General features: G+C 46.0%; 1 protein-coding gene across 14 annotated transcripts in view; it reads left to right on the forward strand.

Annotated features, from left to right (window-relative positions):
• Positions 1-17,939, forward strand: part of UNC13B (unc-13 homolog B) — a 540,439-nt gene that overhangs the window by 39,093 nt on the left and 483,407 nt on the right. For 5 of the 14 annotated variants that reach the window (XM_068252293.1, XM_068252342.1, XM_068252352.1 and 2 more), the window contains exon 1: positions 12,573-12,677. The exons of 4 other annotated variants lie outside the window; for them this stretch is intronic. In XM_068252293.1, coding sequence (XP_068108394.1) covers positions 12,647-12,677 — 31 coding nt within the window. In that variant the 5' untranslated portion in view covers positions 12,573-12,646. Of the gene's footprint in view, positions 1-12,572; positions 12,704-17,939 lie in introns of those variants that run through there. 5 more of the 14 variants (XM_068252369.1, XM_068252411.1, XM_068252393.1 and 2 more) reach the window with 4 other exon arrangements.

Here is a 17,939-nt window from a genome sequence, read left to right on the forward strand (position 1 = left end):
GATCTCATAGACTATGAATGCATTTTGCAGGAATGGATTTTTTGCAGGAACAGATCTTTTGCAGATAATAATCTTTTAAGTGTGTACGGGCATCTGTGTGTGCAGCATCTTGCAAAGATTTTATCTGATGGGGAGTGCATCTCCATAGAATAGACTGTGTAGGTATGGCTCTCATACTACATGGAAGGGGGTAAAATTGATCTGTGATCTTGCATTTTCCAAAGACTTTTATCTCAAGTGTGTATGAAGCATGAGGCTACAAAAAGATTTCCAAAGCCTTGAACATCCAACGGAGCACTGTTCAAGCGATCATTCAGAAATGGAAAGAGTATGGCACAACTGTAAACCTACCAAGACAAGGCCGTTCACCTAAACTCACAGACCAAACAAGGAGAGCGCTGATCAGCAATGCAGTCAAGAGGTCCACGGTGACTCTGGACGAGCTGCAGAGATCTGCAGCTCAGGTGGGGGAATATGTCCATAGGACAACTATTAGTCATGCACTGTACAAAGTTGGCCTTTATGGAAGAGTGGCAAGAAGAAAGCCATTATTAACAGAAAAGCATAAGATGTCTTGTTTGCAGTTTGCCACAAGCCATGTAAGTGACACAGCAACCATGTGGAAGAAGGTGCTCTGGTCAGATGAGACCAAAATGGAACTTTTTGGCCAAAATGCAAAATGCTATGTGTGGCGGAAAAATAACACTGCACATCACTCTGAACACACCATCCCCACTGTCAAATATGGTGGTGGCAGCATCATGCTCTGGGGGTGCATCTCTTCAGCAGGGACAGGGAAGCTGGTCAGAGTTGATGGGAAGATGGATAGAACCAAATACAGGGCAATCTTGGAAGAAATCCTCTTGGAGACTGCATAAGACTTGAGACTGGGGCAGAGGTTCACCTTCCAGCAGGACAATGACCCTAAACATAAAGCCAGGGCAACAATGGAATGGTTTAAAACAAAACATATCTATGTGTTAGAATGGCCCAGTCAAAGTCCAGATCTAAAGCCAATCGAGAATCTGTGGCAAGATCTGAAAACTGCTGTTCACAAACGCTGTCCATCTCATCTGACTGAGCTGGAGCTGTTTTGCCTAGAAGAATGGGCAAGGATTTCAGTCTCTAGATGTGCAAAGCTGGTAGAGACATAGCCTAAAAGACTGGCAGCTGTAATTGCAGCAAACGGTGGTTCTACAAAGTATTGACTCAGGGGGCCGAATAATTACACACACCCCACTTTGCAGTTATTTATTTGTAAAAAAATGTGTGGAATCACGTATGATTTTCGTTCCACTTCTCACGTGTACAGCACTTTGTATTGGTCTTTCATGTGGAATTTCAATAAAATTGATTCATGTTTGTGGCAGTAATATGACAAAATGTGGAAAACTTCAAGGGGGCCGAATACTTTTGCAACCCACTGTAGATGGTTCGATAGATAATTTCCGTCCTGTCCAATCTTATTTTTGATAGTTTTTCTGGTCGATTTCTTGTAGAAGTGAATAGAAATAGATAAGAAAAGAGAAGAGAATCGAGCAGGAAATCGACCGGAAAATCGAATAAAAAAATCAGACGGCAAATCGACCGAAAAAAAAATGCATCGTGTGTACCTAGCATAACATTGTGGGGGGTGTGATGCAGTTGCAACAAGTCCTTCAGGTATCCAGGGCCCGGATTGTGCAAGGATTAGAATGTCAGTAAGCCAATCTTAAACAGAATTCTCCATTTTATTGGTATCCAGTGCAGTGTTCTCCCCAGGCTCTTTTAGCCGGGGTGCTCCACCTAGCTAGTTTTGGTGAGCACCCGGCTGTCATCAGCTCACGTCCTCCTATGCTGTAAGCAGACTCGTGCAGAGAAGCACCGGCCCTTTATTCTCTCATCTCGCCCCACCCAGCTACTTTTTCATGCCACCCAGCTAGAAGAAAGTTATGGGGAGAACACTGCAGTGGAGTGAGCGAAGGATCATTATGTGGCAATGGCTAATTAACAGCATTGCAGCGACATTCTGTACTCGCTGTACAGACCAGGCCTGTATAGACAGATACAGGCCTGTATAGAGAGTATTGCAATTGTCCAGCCTTGATATGAAGAGGGCATGAAGTAGGATTGGAAGATCTGCTGGAGGTATGAGGTGCTTAATCCTTGCAATGTTCCTTAGGTGGAAGCAGGAATGTTTCACAACAGCTGAGATTTGATTCCTGAAATTTAATTCTCATCAATCAGTGCACCCAGGCTGCGCACACAGTCTGAGCTGTTCAGGTCTGAGCTCCCTATCCTTAGCAGTGTTGACTGAGACTGGAGCTGCTTTGCGGTTGAGCACTGACCTCCGATAACAAGAACCTCAGTTTTGTCAACATTTCGTTTTAGCCAGCACTCAGTATAATTTGTTATTCTGGGCTTCTGCCGATTGCAAAATCACATGACGTCTAACTGCTAAACAGTAACGAGCACAACTGTCATCTTACGGTTTGCCTGCGTCAGTGTTTTAGTTCAGCTAATAAATATGCCTGAAGGAGGGAACTGGATCCCTGAAAGCATGCATAATTGGTACTTGCGTATTATACCGTCTGAAGAGTTTGGCAGTTCCTTGTTAAAGTTCTGTTTGCTCCACTACCAAGATTTAACCCTTTTTGAAAACCTGAAAGTCCTGGCTTGCCATTACAAAAGGTCCAGTGTCAGTGTAATGCTCCATTGCCAAGTTAAAGGGTTTTGAAGGAGGGATGTCCCCTGCATCTTGAGAGGTGAAGAGGATGTATAGCTGGGCTGCTCCTTCTTCTTAATAGTCTCCAGCCTCGGCCAGTAAGGCCTGGTGCACACCTAGCGGTTTTTGAAGCGTTTAGCAAGCCGCTTCCGCCTGTGAAAACTCTTGGCTAATGTATCTCAATGGGATGGTGCACACCAGTGGTTTGAGGTTTTTAGCAAACCGCAAACGTGCCTCTTGCTGCACTTTTGTGGTTTGCAGATGTGTTTCTGCCTCAATGTAAAGTGTAGCAAAAGCTTAAACCGCTCTGAAAAACGCTAGATCAGAGCGGTATTCCAGACGTTTTTGTTACAGAAGCTGTTCAGTAACATCATTTTTTTTTGTATTTAAAATTTTTTATTTTCAAATTTTTCAAAAAATAAAACATTCCACTTTCACTCTACCATTATCTGCAAACATAACAGATTCTGATAGCTTATAACAACGGAGAGTAACAGGGGTCAGGAACCTTTTTGTCTGAGAGAGCCATAAACTGCACATCATTTAAAATGTAATTCCATGAGAGCCATACAATATGTTTCAAACTGGGACAGTAGGGCTCACATCCCTGTTGCCAGGGTGATGTGTTCACAGTTGATCCTCCATGTTGCGGAAGTGTCAGACACGTCTTCAGCTTCTCTTGGGTTTCAGCAACATCTGCAATTTCCCAGAGAGCCAGACAGGAGAAATACCGACTAACAGCCTGTACAGGCAGGGGTGAGCCTGGGGTGCCTGGCACCTGGGTGCAAGATTTTCTCTGGCGCCTATGGGAGTGGTTAAATTAACCGCGCCCAACCACATAACCACACCCATGTCCTGCTTAATCACACCCACACCTTCCACCTCTTTACGCATGCATGTGATACCCCATTCCTACCCCTCTTCCATGGGCTTGCTCCTGGCTGGCTTTGGCTTCCTGCGAGTCTGCTAGTCTCTGGACTGACTCAGGCTGAGAGGCTCTGCTAGTGCGACGCAGTCACACACTGCGTATTTATGGCTGCCTGCGGCCACCCTACTCTCGCTCGCTGATGTTGGCTCCTCCCCCCTGCCAAGCCCAAGGTGGGCTGCCTGTATCTTTCCCGTTGCGCCACGCAGCCTGCCAGTGTTGCCAACCTTTCACGTTATTTTTTACTGACAAATACCTAAAAATTTACTGACAAAAGATTATTTTTACTGACAAAACTTCCCCACTAAATGCACATAAGAGACAGCTTTTCCCCATTTAAATGCACATAACAAGAGACAGCTTTTCACCAGTAAATGCACATAACAAGAGACAGCTTTTCACCAGCAAATGCACGTAACAAGAGACAGCTTTTCACCAGCAAATGCACATAAAAAGACAGATTTTCACCAGTAAATGCACATAATGACAAACAGCCAGTGTCTCCAGAATATATAGCCAGGGATATATGTGCCCAGTCTATGTAGCCAGGGGGTATATGTGCCCAGTCTATGTAGCCAGGGGGTATATGTGCCCAGTCTATGTAGCCAGGGGGTATATGTGCCCAGTCTATGTAGCCAGGGGGTATATGTGCCCAGCCTATGTAGCCAGGGGGTATAGGTAGTTAGTGACAGGAGCGCTCCCCTCCTCTCCTCTCTCCTCTAGCCGCTGCGGCCGCCGCTCCCCCCTCACCTTGCAGCAGCTTCAGACCTCAATCAGCGGGCGACCCGACCAGAAAGAGGGCGCCGGACGCACCCGCTCTATATGCGGAAGTGATGTCACTTCCGCATATCAGTGCGGCATGCTAGGTCCTAGCGCCCGCCCGCCTGATCGAGGTCTGACGCGGCGGCGCCGGCGGCTAGAGGGAGGGAGCTTCGGCAACAGGGGGAGAGCGGCGGCCGGGCGGGGGTGCCTTGCACCCGCCCAGGCTCGGCCCTGTGTACAGGTAGCTAGCTGACTTGGGGGTTGATTCACTGTAGGATGAGATCCCTGCACTTTGGCCCAATAGGCTGCCTGTCAAGTGATTGAAAAGCAATTTTACTTGCGCTGCCACACTAGGCTGCGCTGCTTGAGCCGTGTAGCTTAGTAAATCAACCCCCTACTGATTTGTCTGTGAGCCAGATGCAGCCATCAAAAGAGCCACATCTGGCTCCCGAGCCATAGGCTCCCTACCCCTGCTCTAAAACATCACAATACTTCAAAATGGTTTACGACTCTAGCTTATTGAGTTATAATCTATAGAGGTTGTCTTAATACTTATAAGACCCTAGTCCGCATGGGCATGCGATGGTCCTCCAATAAGCCCAAAGGGGTTAAATTATGTTACATTTATAGCCTTAGCCATCCGCACGCCCCTACAGACCAGGCATCCACGGGAGAGAAAGACTGAGTAGGAAAAAAGGATAGATAAAGAAAGAAAAAGGAGAGAAAAAAGAGAGAGAAGAAAAGGAAAAAAAGAAAGAAGTCCTGCCAGCATCAAGTACTACATTTTGATAAAAGTCATAACAATGCACATATAATTACAGGACGATTTCCTCCCATATTTTGTTAAATAAATGCATTTTATCTTGAACAACAGCTGTCAAGTGCTCTAATTTATTAATATATCTCACTCTATTAGGTACCTCCTTAACATAGGGTGAGAGAGGATCCCTCCAATGTTTTGATATGACACACCTAGCCGCAGTTAAAAAGTGATTAATTAAGCGCTGCCTATGAGATTTCAATTTAGGTATTGGTTTTGCCAGTGTGCAGATCCATGGGTCTAAAGGTGCGTACACACATGCGACTATAGTCGTTTGAAACGATCGTTCCCCGATCGTTTCAAACGACGATCGTTTAAAAAAAAAAAGCAACCAACGACCATTAAGTCTAACGGCGGACGAGCTAGATCGTTAAAAACGAACAATCTAGCTTGGCGGATTTTTTCCAACGACGATCGTTTGCAAAAGTAGTACATCGTTGGAAACAATCGTTCGTACTAGGCTTGACATGTGCATTTCACTATTTCTCCATGAAACTTCTCATTTTTATGCGCAATAGTTGCTTTACGTGATGTAACGTTCGTTCTAACGATCAGATCGTTACACACCTTTAAAAACTAACTTTACTTAGGTTGTTCTTTCATCAATTAAAAGTTCGTTCGTCGTTCTCAACGAACGATCGTTGTCGCATGTGTGTACGTAGCATTAGGGTACTTCAATGTTAGTATAGCGCTTTATTAATGGATCACTTCTGTCCAAAAGGACTGTGTTCAATAACATCTTTTACTGTAACAATATGTGTAATCTGCTCCAAAAAACGCTCAAAAAAACGCTAGGCATGTTCAGAAAAGCTCTCTAAACATGCCTAGAATCACTCTGAAATCTGCTTCGAAAACCTCTAGAGTTTTGCAGATCTGCTAGTGCAGTGGTTCCCAACCTTTTATGAGGTATCGCCCCTTAGGGGAAGACGACTCACCCCTGTCGCCCCCCCCTTCTCTTAGTACGGTATACCCTTACGCCAGGTGGTGGTGCCAGTGGAGGGGGTAGCGCTGTGACCTTGCCAGCTAAAAATAGCCGGTGACAACTACTTTGCGCCAATTCCCTTACCGGTGTAATGTCAGCTATTGCAGCCCCGCACGTTGTGCAGCCCCGCATGCGCAGTAGGAGCCTGCGCCCCATTACATTGTGCAGCCACGTAAAACGTCCTAAATATCTCCACTTCCGCACCATGTACACTCCCGAAATTTTCAGGGGAGGGAGGGGACCCCCAGATCTAGCTCTGTGCCGAATTGCAGCCCCCGAGCCCCGCTGGTTCCCGAGACTGATTGCAGCAAACCTAACTCGGGAACTAGCGGGGCTCGGGGGCTGCAATTCGACACAGAGCTAGATCTGGGGGTCCCCTCCCTCCCCTGAAAATTTTGTGAGTGTACGTGGTGTGGAAGCGGAGATATTTCAGGTAAATAATATCTAACTTCCCACTGAGCATGCGCGATACTCAGTGAGGAAGGCTGCTTCCGGGCTGCAATATCTGACATTACACCTCCATCCCTGGAACCAGCATGCGCGATACTCAGTGAGGAAGGCTGCTTCCGGGTTGCAATATCTGACATTACACCTCCAGCCCCGAAACCAGCATGCGCGATACTCAGTGAGGAAGGCTGCTTCCGGGCTGCAATATCTGACATTACACCTCCAGCCCCGGAACCAGCATGCGTGATACTCAGTGAGGAAGGCTGCTTCCGGGCTGCAATATCTGACATTACACCTCCAGCCCCGGAACCAGCATGCGCGATACTCAGTGAGGAAGGCTGCTTCCGGGCTGCAATATCTGACATTACACCTCTAGCCCCGGAACCAGCATGCGTGATACTCAGTGAGGAAGGCTGCTTCCGGGCTGCAATATCTGACATTACACCGGCACGTGACCAACGAGCCCTGAGGAATTACGCAACTCTATCATGCACACTTGCATATTTTATACAGATCATATTTTTTGCCCATAATTTTGTTAAAAACGAGTGACACTGCGACACTTTATTTTTTCTGCCTTTTCATACTGATCGCCCCCCTGTCACCCCCCACAAATTTACTGCCCCCCTTAGAACCCAAATCGCCCACCTGGGGGGGGGGCGATCACCCCCAGGTTGGGAACCACTGTGCTAGTGGTTTTGGTGTGCACTGGGCCTCACATGCAGAGAGAGGTCAGGAGGGTGTATAGCTTTTCTGCTCCTTCGTCTTCTGTAATGCGACAAAAGACGACCTCCCGAGGGTGCTGCAGATCATCAATGTCAAGTTTGTCCAGTACTATTGCAGTCATGCTTTGTGCAGCCAAGATGGAGGGGACAACCTTCCTTCACAACCTTCAAATGGGCACCTTTGAAGAATTGATCCAAATTCAGAACGATCATCGTCGATCGGCAGCAGTAACAGTACCCGATCTGAACTATCGTACAGCCAATCGAAAAATTGTATCGCAATTTTTAAAGTGTTTCAATACCTAATACACAATCGCAGTCGTTGTACAGGATTAGTGACTTTTCACAGCATAGTGCTGCTTCTTCTAAATACCTTTTTTTCCTTGGAGGAACCCTGCAAACACTGGCTTAATTGAGCCTGCAGCCCCTGCTCCCGCCGTTTTGGGGGCTGGAGGGGTCGCAGCATGAGGGGAAAGCCGTGGCAGAAGTCGACGGGGAGGGGGGCTGTTCCCCTCCCCCTCTCACCTCCCCCTCTCACCTCGGAGCTCTCTCCCCCTCTCACCTCGGAGCTCTCCCCTCTGCGCTCCCTTCCAGCTTAAATAAGCGTCGGTGGGCAGCGGCGAGCAGCAAACCGATACATACCTTCCGTGTGCTCCAGCCTTCGTTCCTCTTGCTAGCCTCTGACGCGACTTCCGGTATAACAGGACGTCGCGTCAGAGGCTAATGAGAAGAGCGCAGGCTAGAGCACAGGGAAGGTATGTATCTGTTTGCTGCCCGCCGCTGTTCGCGCTGCCCACGGTCACACATTTAAGCTGGAGGGGAGCGCAGAGGGGAGAGACCCGAGGTGAGGGAGGGGGTGGGAACATCTCCCCCCTCCCCCCCCCCCTCCCCGCCGACTGTGGCCATGGCTTTCCCCTCATGCTGCGACCCCTCCAGCCCCCCAAAACGGCCCCTAGCGGGCCCGGGGGGGGGGGGAGGAGGGGGGAGGGCACTCTGAAATTCTGCAGCAGGGCCCAGTGGGGCCTAGTTTCGCCCCTGCCTGCAAATAACTTTTGGATCTCATGGAACCCCTGCATTTATTTTCCCAGAGGAAGGGTCTTTAAAATTAGGCGAGGCTGTTTATTTCGCTACCTCCATTACACTGCCACTTATTATACTGTCTCCTAATCCTAGTGCTTTTTATTAATGTGCTCATTATTATTTTGACCCCCAATTTAGTGCTTCATTTTACAGTACCCCCTATTATATTATACTCAACCCCCCCAAATGGGTATAAATCCCAATGTATTCAGTAAGGCACAGGGGTAGCGCACATCCACAAATTTTAAAAAAGTTTTTCAGCAGTCAAACTTTAAAAAAGTAGACAGGCACAATATTTATTTACACCGGGAGAAGAGGCTGTAAAAATGGTGTACAGTATTATCATTCTTTTTTTTTTTTTTTTTTTTTTTTAATTGTATAGCGCCAACATCTTCTGTAGTGCTGTGCATAGTACAAAATAAATAATGGGGAACATAAACACATAAGTTCAAAACTCTGCACAATCAGGACATCCAGGTAGGGAGGCTCATTCTGATTCTGCTGAACTGAAATTTCCGCATTTCGATCGGAAATCGTAATTTCTGCAGAAATACTGCATCACTGCAACTTGGCCATTTTAGCCCAATCACAGAATTTGGGGGCATTGGACCAATCGGAGAAGCACTGGCTTAACAATAGGGCCTGCAGCTCCTGGGGGACGGTCCCCCCCCCCCCTCACCTCGGGCTCTCCCCTCTGTGCTCCCCTCCAGCGTTGAATAGTTTGGTTATGCAGGCGGCGGGCAGCGGCAGATACATACCTTCCATGCGCTCCAGCGTGGACATTTCTCCCTCTAGTGTCTGACGCGACTTCCTGTAGGAACAGGAAGTCACATCAGAGGCTAGAGGGAGGAACATCCACGCTGGAGCGCACGGAAGGTATGTATCTGCCGCTGCCCGCCGCTGCACACACAAAGTATTCCATGCTGGAGGGGAGAGCCCGAGGTGGGGGGGGTTTGGGAAACGTCCCCCTCCCCCCCCCCCCCTCCCCGCCGAAGTGCAGCATGGCTTTCCCCTCATGCTGCGACCCCTCCATCCTCCCCCCAAACGTCCCCAAGTGAGCCCCAGGAGGGGGGCGCCCGCTTAGTATTTCTGCAGGGGGGCCCAGTGGGAGAAGACCGAATTTTTCTGCGAAAATCGGATTACCGCGTTCATTTTACATTAATCGCAAGATTCAGATACTACAGAGTATCGAAGCAGGTGGTTACGGCGATCAGCGGCAGAGGCCAAAACCGAGTGCCCTATAGCGGCAATGTCATGCTGCGGGGGGGGGGGGGGGGGGTGTGAAAGGGTAATTCGGGGCTCCGGCGGTTGTCAGACTCTGTATTGCACCTCCCTCCAAATTGATACAACTCATAGGGGGAAAAGTATTTAACACCGCCAGGGAGTTTTTCGGCAGCAGGGAGAGCCGTCACTAGTCTCTCCCGGTACACATCTCACCGACGACGTGTACGTATGCCTGAGTATTCCCGAGACTTGCGATTGGCTTAAAATTCTGCATTGTTTGATTGGTCCAATACTTCCGAGTCAGCTCGGCTCTCTGTAGCTCAGCCAGACATCGCTGAGTCAGGTCAGATAGTTGGGTTGCGGGCTGCCTCGCTGTATCTGTCCTCTCATGGTTACACCTCATGCTGGCTCCAGCCCTGAGGGCCCGTTTCCACTAGTGACGCACGCGTCTGCGAGACGAACGGCGTCACTTCCTGGAGAGTGGATACCGAGACGAATCCAATCAGCCGCGCCATGCATGGCTATTGGGTGTGCAGCCTCCTGCACCATTTCGGATAGCAATGGTGGCTGAATTGCTAGCGCAAGCGATTAGGTCGACTGCGCCATTGTACCCTATGGCAGAGTTTCATTGCGAGATTTGCCTGCGGGGAAACTCTGCGGATTCCGCGCTAGTGGAAATGGGCCCTGAGGGATTGCTGGCCCTGTGTGTGATTGCTCTGTCCGCTGTAGCAGAGCTCTCTGTAGCCCGGCCAGACATCACTGAGTCAGGAAAGATGGGTTGTAGGCTGCCCCGCTGTATCTGTCCTCTCATGGTTACACCTCACACTGGCTGCAGGGCCTGCGACACCCTGTGTGCGATTGCTTTGTCCGCTTTAGCAGAGCTCTGCTCTCTGTAGCTCGGCCAGTTATCGCGGAGTCAGGTCACAGGGCAGGTTGCGGGCTGTTTTGCTGTATCTATCCTCTCATGGTTACACCTCACACTGGCTGCCGGGCCTGCAGCACCCTGTGTGCTATTGCTTTATTCACTGTAGCAGAGCTCTCTGTAGCTTGGCCAGACATTGCTGAGTCAGGGCAGGTAGTTGGTTTGCGGGCTGCCTCGCTGTATCTGTTGTCTCTTGGTTACACCTTATGCTGGCTGCCGGCCCTGTGGGACTCTGTGTGAATCAGTCAGCTGTGCTCCGGTGAATGAGGTCACCTGCTATTTCTACAGCCTGGAAACTTTTACGTAAGGTCGGTGTGGTGACAGTATATAACAGCTTGGTCCCTGGGGTCACACCGACCCTCTGGGGCGCCAGCAGTCCTATTCTGCGCAGTCATTGGGGAGAAGAAAAACACTGGGTGCCGATGGCAAATCAGATGCAGGAAATAAATATTTTCCATAAATTCCATAGAAGAGGCAATTATTGCATGTGCTGTAGTGATGATCCCTGCTGTATCAAGGGTCTAACTCAAGTACATTTAAAGAGACACTGAAGTGAAAAAAAAAATTGATATTATGATTTGTATGTGTAGTACAGCTAAGAAATAAAACATTAAGATCAGATACTTCAGTGTAATTTTTTTCCAGTACAGAAAGAGTTAAGAAACTCCAGTTGTTATCTCTATGCAAACAAGCCATTAACTCTCCCACTAAGTTTAGTCCTGGAGAGGGCTGTTATCTGACTTTTATTATCTCAACTGTTTTCTTTTCCTCTGCTAGAGGAGAGGTCATTAGTGCACAGACTGCTCTGAGAGACTCATTTTGAATGCTGAATGTTGTGTAATCTGCACATATTATAGAATGATGCAATGTTAGAAAAAACACTATATACCTGAAAATAAAAATGAGAATATTTTCTTTGCTGCTAATCTTCTAGTAATTATTCATAGTACACAACCAATTCACTATATCATATATTTTTTTTTTCGCTTCAGTGTCTCTTTAAAGTGAACCAGAGAGGAAGCACCCTCATATATTTTACCATATATATATCAGTGGGAACAATAGAGAAAACACCTACCCTGCTCTCTGTTTTATCCTTCACTGCTTGTTATCAGCCCTGATAAAATCCCCAACTGAGCATTCAGTCTGGCTTTGCTCAGGATTCATTATAGCCGAGTCTGTCTTCTCTGATGTGTTTTCAGAAAGGGGGGGGGGGGGTCTGTATGGCTGATATTGTGATCAAACTCCTCCCACAGTGTGATGTCATGCTGACCATGGTTCTGGCAGTTTGCTGTCTTTCAGCTTGTCTGATCGATACATTCAACCAATTTCTTTCAAAGTGATGGAATCATCGATTCAGCATAGATATCGCGTCTCCGATCTTTATATTCTTCATCCAAATCGATTAAATTGTTGGATGGGATGGTGGAATGGGCCACAGATGTATGGCTACCTTTACTGGCCTGCCCATACCGTCCAAATCCTGAATGTACAATAATGCAGTGATTAGGGGCGGTGAATGAGATACAAACCATTCCGAGTTGATGAAAATGTTATGCTAATATTTGCAGCTTGGCTATGGACCAACTCATTGCATCCATCAACTTGGAATTATTTTCATCTCCTATCTAGCAATGAAATGTATTCGTAGATCTGCGGTTTCTGTATTTTCAGTATTGCACTAACATTTAGGGCTGTTTCACGCTGCACACAATTTCTTGAGGAGAGAGGAACTGTCCTGAAAATCTTAAAATTTAAAACCTACAAATAAGTACATTTCTCCCAGAGTGAAATAAGCCATAAATTACTTTTCTCCTACGTTGCTGTCACTTACAGTAAGTAGTAAAAAACTGACAGAACCGAGAGACTAGCCCATCTTTTCATAGGGGAGTTCTCAGGGTTTTCTTTATTTTTAAAAGCACTTAGTGAATGGCAGTTGCTCCGTCCAACTGCCAAAATAGTGTGCAGTGTGCGGGGAAGCTGGCCAGCATCTTTGTGTAAATCTTTTTCAGAGAATGTCTTTATAAAGAATAAAGGCCATGCTGAGAATCCCCTATGGAGAGATGGACTAACGCAAAACCTATCGGTAATGTCAGATTTCTACTACTTACTGTAAGTGACAGCAACATAGGAGAGAAGTAATTTATGGTTCTTTTTACTCAGAAATAAATGTACTTCTTATTTGTATGTGTTTTTAAATTTTAAGATTTTTCGCGATGGTTCCACTTTGTTTTGTAATCCGTTTTCTGTTTCAATATATTTTATTGAGAACCAATAAAGAAGCATACAGTAATAATAGTCACTCATACATACAAATACATCTTTTTGCAGTAGTGTAACCTGTTTACATTTCAGTGTTACTGTCGCTCTAAAGGCCTTAGGTTCTCAAAATCATTTTTTAACATTTACAGATCGTTTGAAAAATTAACACATGGATTACAAAAAAATACAAACATTCACGAAAAAACTGATATTAACTAACGTAGAAATAACAACATAGCAGTGAGTAGCCATAGTGTTGTCTTCAGGTGTATCGTTGCCATTGGCTTTTCGAATTTATATATTGACTTGTCACTGATAGGACACCCCTTCACTGGTCCTATAGGTCTAGTATCTTTTAGGAGATTGTCTCCTGTCTTGGGTTTTGCATCTCAGAGTCAGGGCCCTGTTACCTTTACCCGGGTGGAGTCTACTCTGAACTCTCTCTTTGAAAAACATGGATGATCTTTAGGAGGCTTATTAAATCATAGTTTTTTTTTTTTACTCATCTGAGCTCTGAAAGTCATACCATACTTTTGATATTTTGTGTGCCTGGTCTTGCCTAATCATAATGATTTCTTCCAGGTCTCTTAGTTTGTTTATTCTCTGGAACCAGATTTTAAGAGTGGGGACTGTAGTGGTCCCCCAGAAGAGTGGGATCAAGGATCTGGCCGAGCCTATCCTAAATGGCAGGATTGATTTTTTGTATGATAGCGGGGAGAGAGTAGAGTTATGGAGCAAAAAGGTATCAGGGGAGAATTTTATCGGTAGGCCAGAGATTTCTTTAGTTACTCTGTGGACTTCCGTCCAAAAAGAAGTTAACCTAGGGCAGTCCCATGCAATGTGGAGTAAATCCCCTGGGGTCTCACCGCATCTCCAGCACATTTCAGAATAGTCTGGATAATATTTATGTAGTACAAAAGGAGTTCTGTACCATAAAGTCTGAAATTTAAAGTTTTGCTCCTTTAAGCTGGTACTCCTAGTTGATTTGTGTGTGTTGGTAAAAACAGTGCTCCATTGGGCTTCAGATAGGGGTGATGGTAATATACTGTCCCAATGCTTTTGGAATGGAATAGTACAACTGGGCTTAGCGGTAAGTAGGAGGGAGTATGCCCAGGAAAGTATATGTGATTTTGGAGATCTCTCCAGACATTTCTGATCAAATGTAGTAAGTGCAGTAGCTGCTTTAGATTTCAGTTGTGGAGACAATATGTAGTGTCTTATTTGAAAATAGGCCCATTTTGGCAGCTGGGCATTAGTCTCGGGGTGATGAATGTCAGCCAGATCCCTGATTCCAGCAGAGTTCACAAAGCTTAAGAACCTGGGAGTATCTCTCTTGTTCCATGATAACAGATATCTGGACGAGTCTCCCGGAGTGAAATCCGGATTGCCTACTAATGAGGACATTGGGCCTGGTGATTGAGAAAGGTGAAATTGAGCTATGCATCTTTGGAAAACTTTGTGGGTGGCTTTGATCAGGGGGTAGGTAACACCAAGGGAAGCAAAGGATTGTTTGGGGACCCAAGCTAGACCAGGTAGGGATGATTCACAAATAGCTTGCTCTATAGAGGTCCAGTCCTTCCGAGCTACTGGAGTTGACCAGTCTATCACTCTGAGTAGGTGTGCTGCATGGTAATATAGTTTAATATTAGGTAAGCCTGCTCCTCCTTTATCGTATGGTAGGGAGAGGAGTTCATCCCTTATTCTTGTTTTTTTGTTTGCCCAGATAAATGCGTTGATCTGAGTCTGCAGACCTCTAATGAATCTAATTGGGACTTCAATTGGGACGGCTTGTAAAATATAGAGGAGTTTAGGCAGGATGGTCATTTTGACAGCGGCCATCCTACCAAACCAGGAGAGACCTCTTAGAGAGTTCCAATTTTGTAGGTCAGCTTTTACCTTACTTTCTATAGGCAAGTAATTGAGTGAGAAAAGATCTGTTAGGTCTACAGGAATTTTCATTCCCAGGTAAGTGATAGCTTTTCACTCCCAACGGAAAGGAAAATTGGAGGCATATGTTTCCATCTCTGACTGCGTTAGTGATTCCCATGGCCCAAGATTTCCCATAGTTGATTTTCAGATTGGATATAACACCAAAATCTTGAAATGCCTTGATCAGGACCGGGAGAGTGCGCTGTGGGTCTGTCAAGAAGAAGAGCATGTCATCCGCAAAGACGGCTACTTTGAAGTTTCTTTTAGCAATTTCCACTCCCTTAATATCTTTGTTGTTGCGGACAAAATTCAGAAATGGTTCTAGAGTCAGAACATAAATCAGAGGGGACAGGGGGCAGCCCTGCCTAGTGCCATTAGTTATGTTGAACTGGTTAGATAGAATCCCATTGGTTTTAACCGCCGCAGAGGGGTTAGCATAAAGTGTACCAATCCAGGCAAGGAGGGCAGGGCCAAAGCCTAAGGATATCAACATCTCTTTCATATATTGCCAATCTACTCTGTCAAATGCCTTCTCGGCGTCCGTGGAGAGAAAAAATCCTCCCCCCACGGACCGCCGAGAAAGCCATCCATGAATCCCAAGTGCCTTCGTAGTGTTTTTCCTACCCTCCCTGCCCGGAACAAATCCCACCTGGTCTGGGTGGATTATGCTAGGTAGGAGTGGCGAGATTCTGTCGGCCAGAATTTTTGCGAAGATTTTTGCGTCGTTGTTTAAAAGCGAAATGGGGCAGTAGCTTGCACAGAGGGTGGGATCCTTCCCTTCTTTATGTATAACTGTAATGTGTGTTTCTAAAAATTGTCTAGAAGGGATGGAGCTTGCTGAGATCCCATTAACTGCTTTTACAAAATAGGGGGCTAACTCTTTAGCGAACGTTTTGTAATAGGCTGAGATTAAGCCATCCGGGCCTGGGCTTTTACCTGGTTCGAGGTGTTTGACCGTGGAAAGGAATTCTTCAATGCTAATAGGTAGTTCTAATTCTTCTATTATCGCTTTGTCTAGAGTTTTGGGTCCCCATAGTTTCAAGTATTTCTGGATTTTGTTCTTTCTGGTTGTCAGCTCCTGAGGAGTCGTGTGTCTAGTCTGCAAGTTGTAAAGATCTAGGTAATATTGCCGGAAAGCTTCCGCTATCTCCTGACATGTGTGTTTCAGCACTCCCCCCCGGTCCTTAATGGCCGCTATTTGTTGTCTAGCTTTCTTTTTTTTCAGTCTCTTAGCTAGTTGGGTGCCTATTCTATTGCTCCATTCATAAAAGAAAGCTTCTGAGTATAAGAGTAGACTTTTAGCCTTTCTGTCTAATAGGGCTTTTAATTCCATTCTGAGGGAGGTTAGTTCTTCCAGCGTTTTTTGGGTCTAATGCCTTTTTGTGTATGCTTTCTAGGCTCGCAATTTTTTGGAGTATGGTGTTGACCTGAAAAAGGTGTTCTCTTTTTTTCCTCGCCCCAATTTTGATTAGTTCCCCTCTTATTACAGGCTTGTGGGCTTCCCATGCAGTCAGAGGTGTAACATCGTCAGTCAGGTTTAGCCTGAAATATTCTTTCAGCGACCTCTTGATCAGGACTATAGTTTCTTGATCCTGCATCAACTCTGGATTCAGTCTCCAGTTAAACTGTTTGACCCTGTTTGAGGGAAAGGAGACAATAAAGTGTACCATGGCATGGTCAGAGAAGCCCATTGTTCCAATTCCTATGCTTTTTACAAAGTGCAAATCTGCTTGTGTTATCAACAAGTGATCTTGTAATCCGTTTTCATTTGGTCTATGGGCCTTGTGTTGGACACCGGTGCTGTAGGTAGAGGCACTGTAGCAAAAAGAAGAATTTGACAGCTCTTCTGCCCAGCAGCTGCACGACCTGTGCTTCCATCTAACCAGCTCCTGGTCACATGACATGCATTAGTAAAACCACATGACAGCCCTCCCCCCCCCCCCCTTCCCTGACGCATCTCGTCATATAGCAGAGTAGTGCAGCACGGAACAGGGAAAAATGGTGCATAACACAATAGCAACTTTCTGGTGCACCATTAAAAAGCATGGTAAACATAATTTACCGTTTTTGAAGTGCAACATTCTGGCACACTGCTGGTAAATATCTATCACTGCGCCAGAATGCTGCACTTCAAACTGTAAATAACGTTTACCGTGCTTTTTTCAATGGTGCGCCAGAAAGTTCAGTGTGACAGGCTGCTGGGGTGATGCATTACCTGCTCCTGGGCGATCCATTCCACTTGTTAGTTTGAATGAGCCCGGGAGCCAGCCAATCAGCATGCAGCTTCAGTCCTCACGTGGTGATTGGTTGGCTGCAGGACTCTTTCAAACTAAACAGGAAGTGGAGAGGAGACGGGATCACCGGGACCAGGTAATGTAGTGCAGATGCCGGTAATTACATCTTATTACTGAGGTTACTTAACGTTTTAGGAAATTTATAAAACGTTAAATAACCTTAGTAGCAAGATGCCATTATCAGCATCACCCTGCGACATCTTTTCCCCCGGCGCCTCTTTATGTACATGTGCAGCAGAGCAATGTATTATGTACCCGCTCCAGCCATGCGTTCTCTTCTGTTCTTCCCAGCAGCTGCACGCTCTGATTCCACATCTCCAGCTCCCGATCACATGACATGTATTAGGAGCCAGAGGTATGCAGCACAGAGCGTGTGGCTGCCAGGAAGATCAGAGGAGACCTGAAGCTGTGCTGGGGAAGGAAAATATTAAACTACTATTTTAACCACTTAAGCCTTCAGTCGTTTTCACTTTACGCATCCGAGCAATTTTCACCTCCCATTCATTAGCCTATAACTTTATCACTACTTATCACAATGAACTGATCTATATCTTGTTTTTTCCGCCACCAATTAGACTTTCTTTGGGGGGTACATTTTGCTAAGAGCCACTTTACTGTAAATGCATTTTAACAGGAAGAATAAGAAAAAAAACTGAAAAAAAGCATTACTTCTCAGTTTTCAGCCATTATAGTTTTAACATAATACATGCCTCCATAATTAAAACTCACGTATTGTATTTGCCCATATGTCCCGATTATTACACCGTTAAAAGTATGTCCCTATCACAATGTATGGCGACAATATTTTATTTGGAAATAAAAGTGCATTTTTTCCGTTTTGCATATATCACTATTTACAAGTT

This window comes from Hyperolius riggenbachi, chromosome 1 (genome assembly GCF_040937935.1).
Source record: "Hyperolius riggenbachi isolate aHypRig1 chromosome 1, aHypRig1.pri, whole genome shotgun sequence".
Lineage (NCBI taxonomy): Eukaryota > Metazoa > Chordata > Amphibia > Anura > Hyperoliidae > Hyperolius > Hyperolius riggenbachi.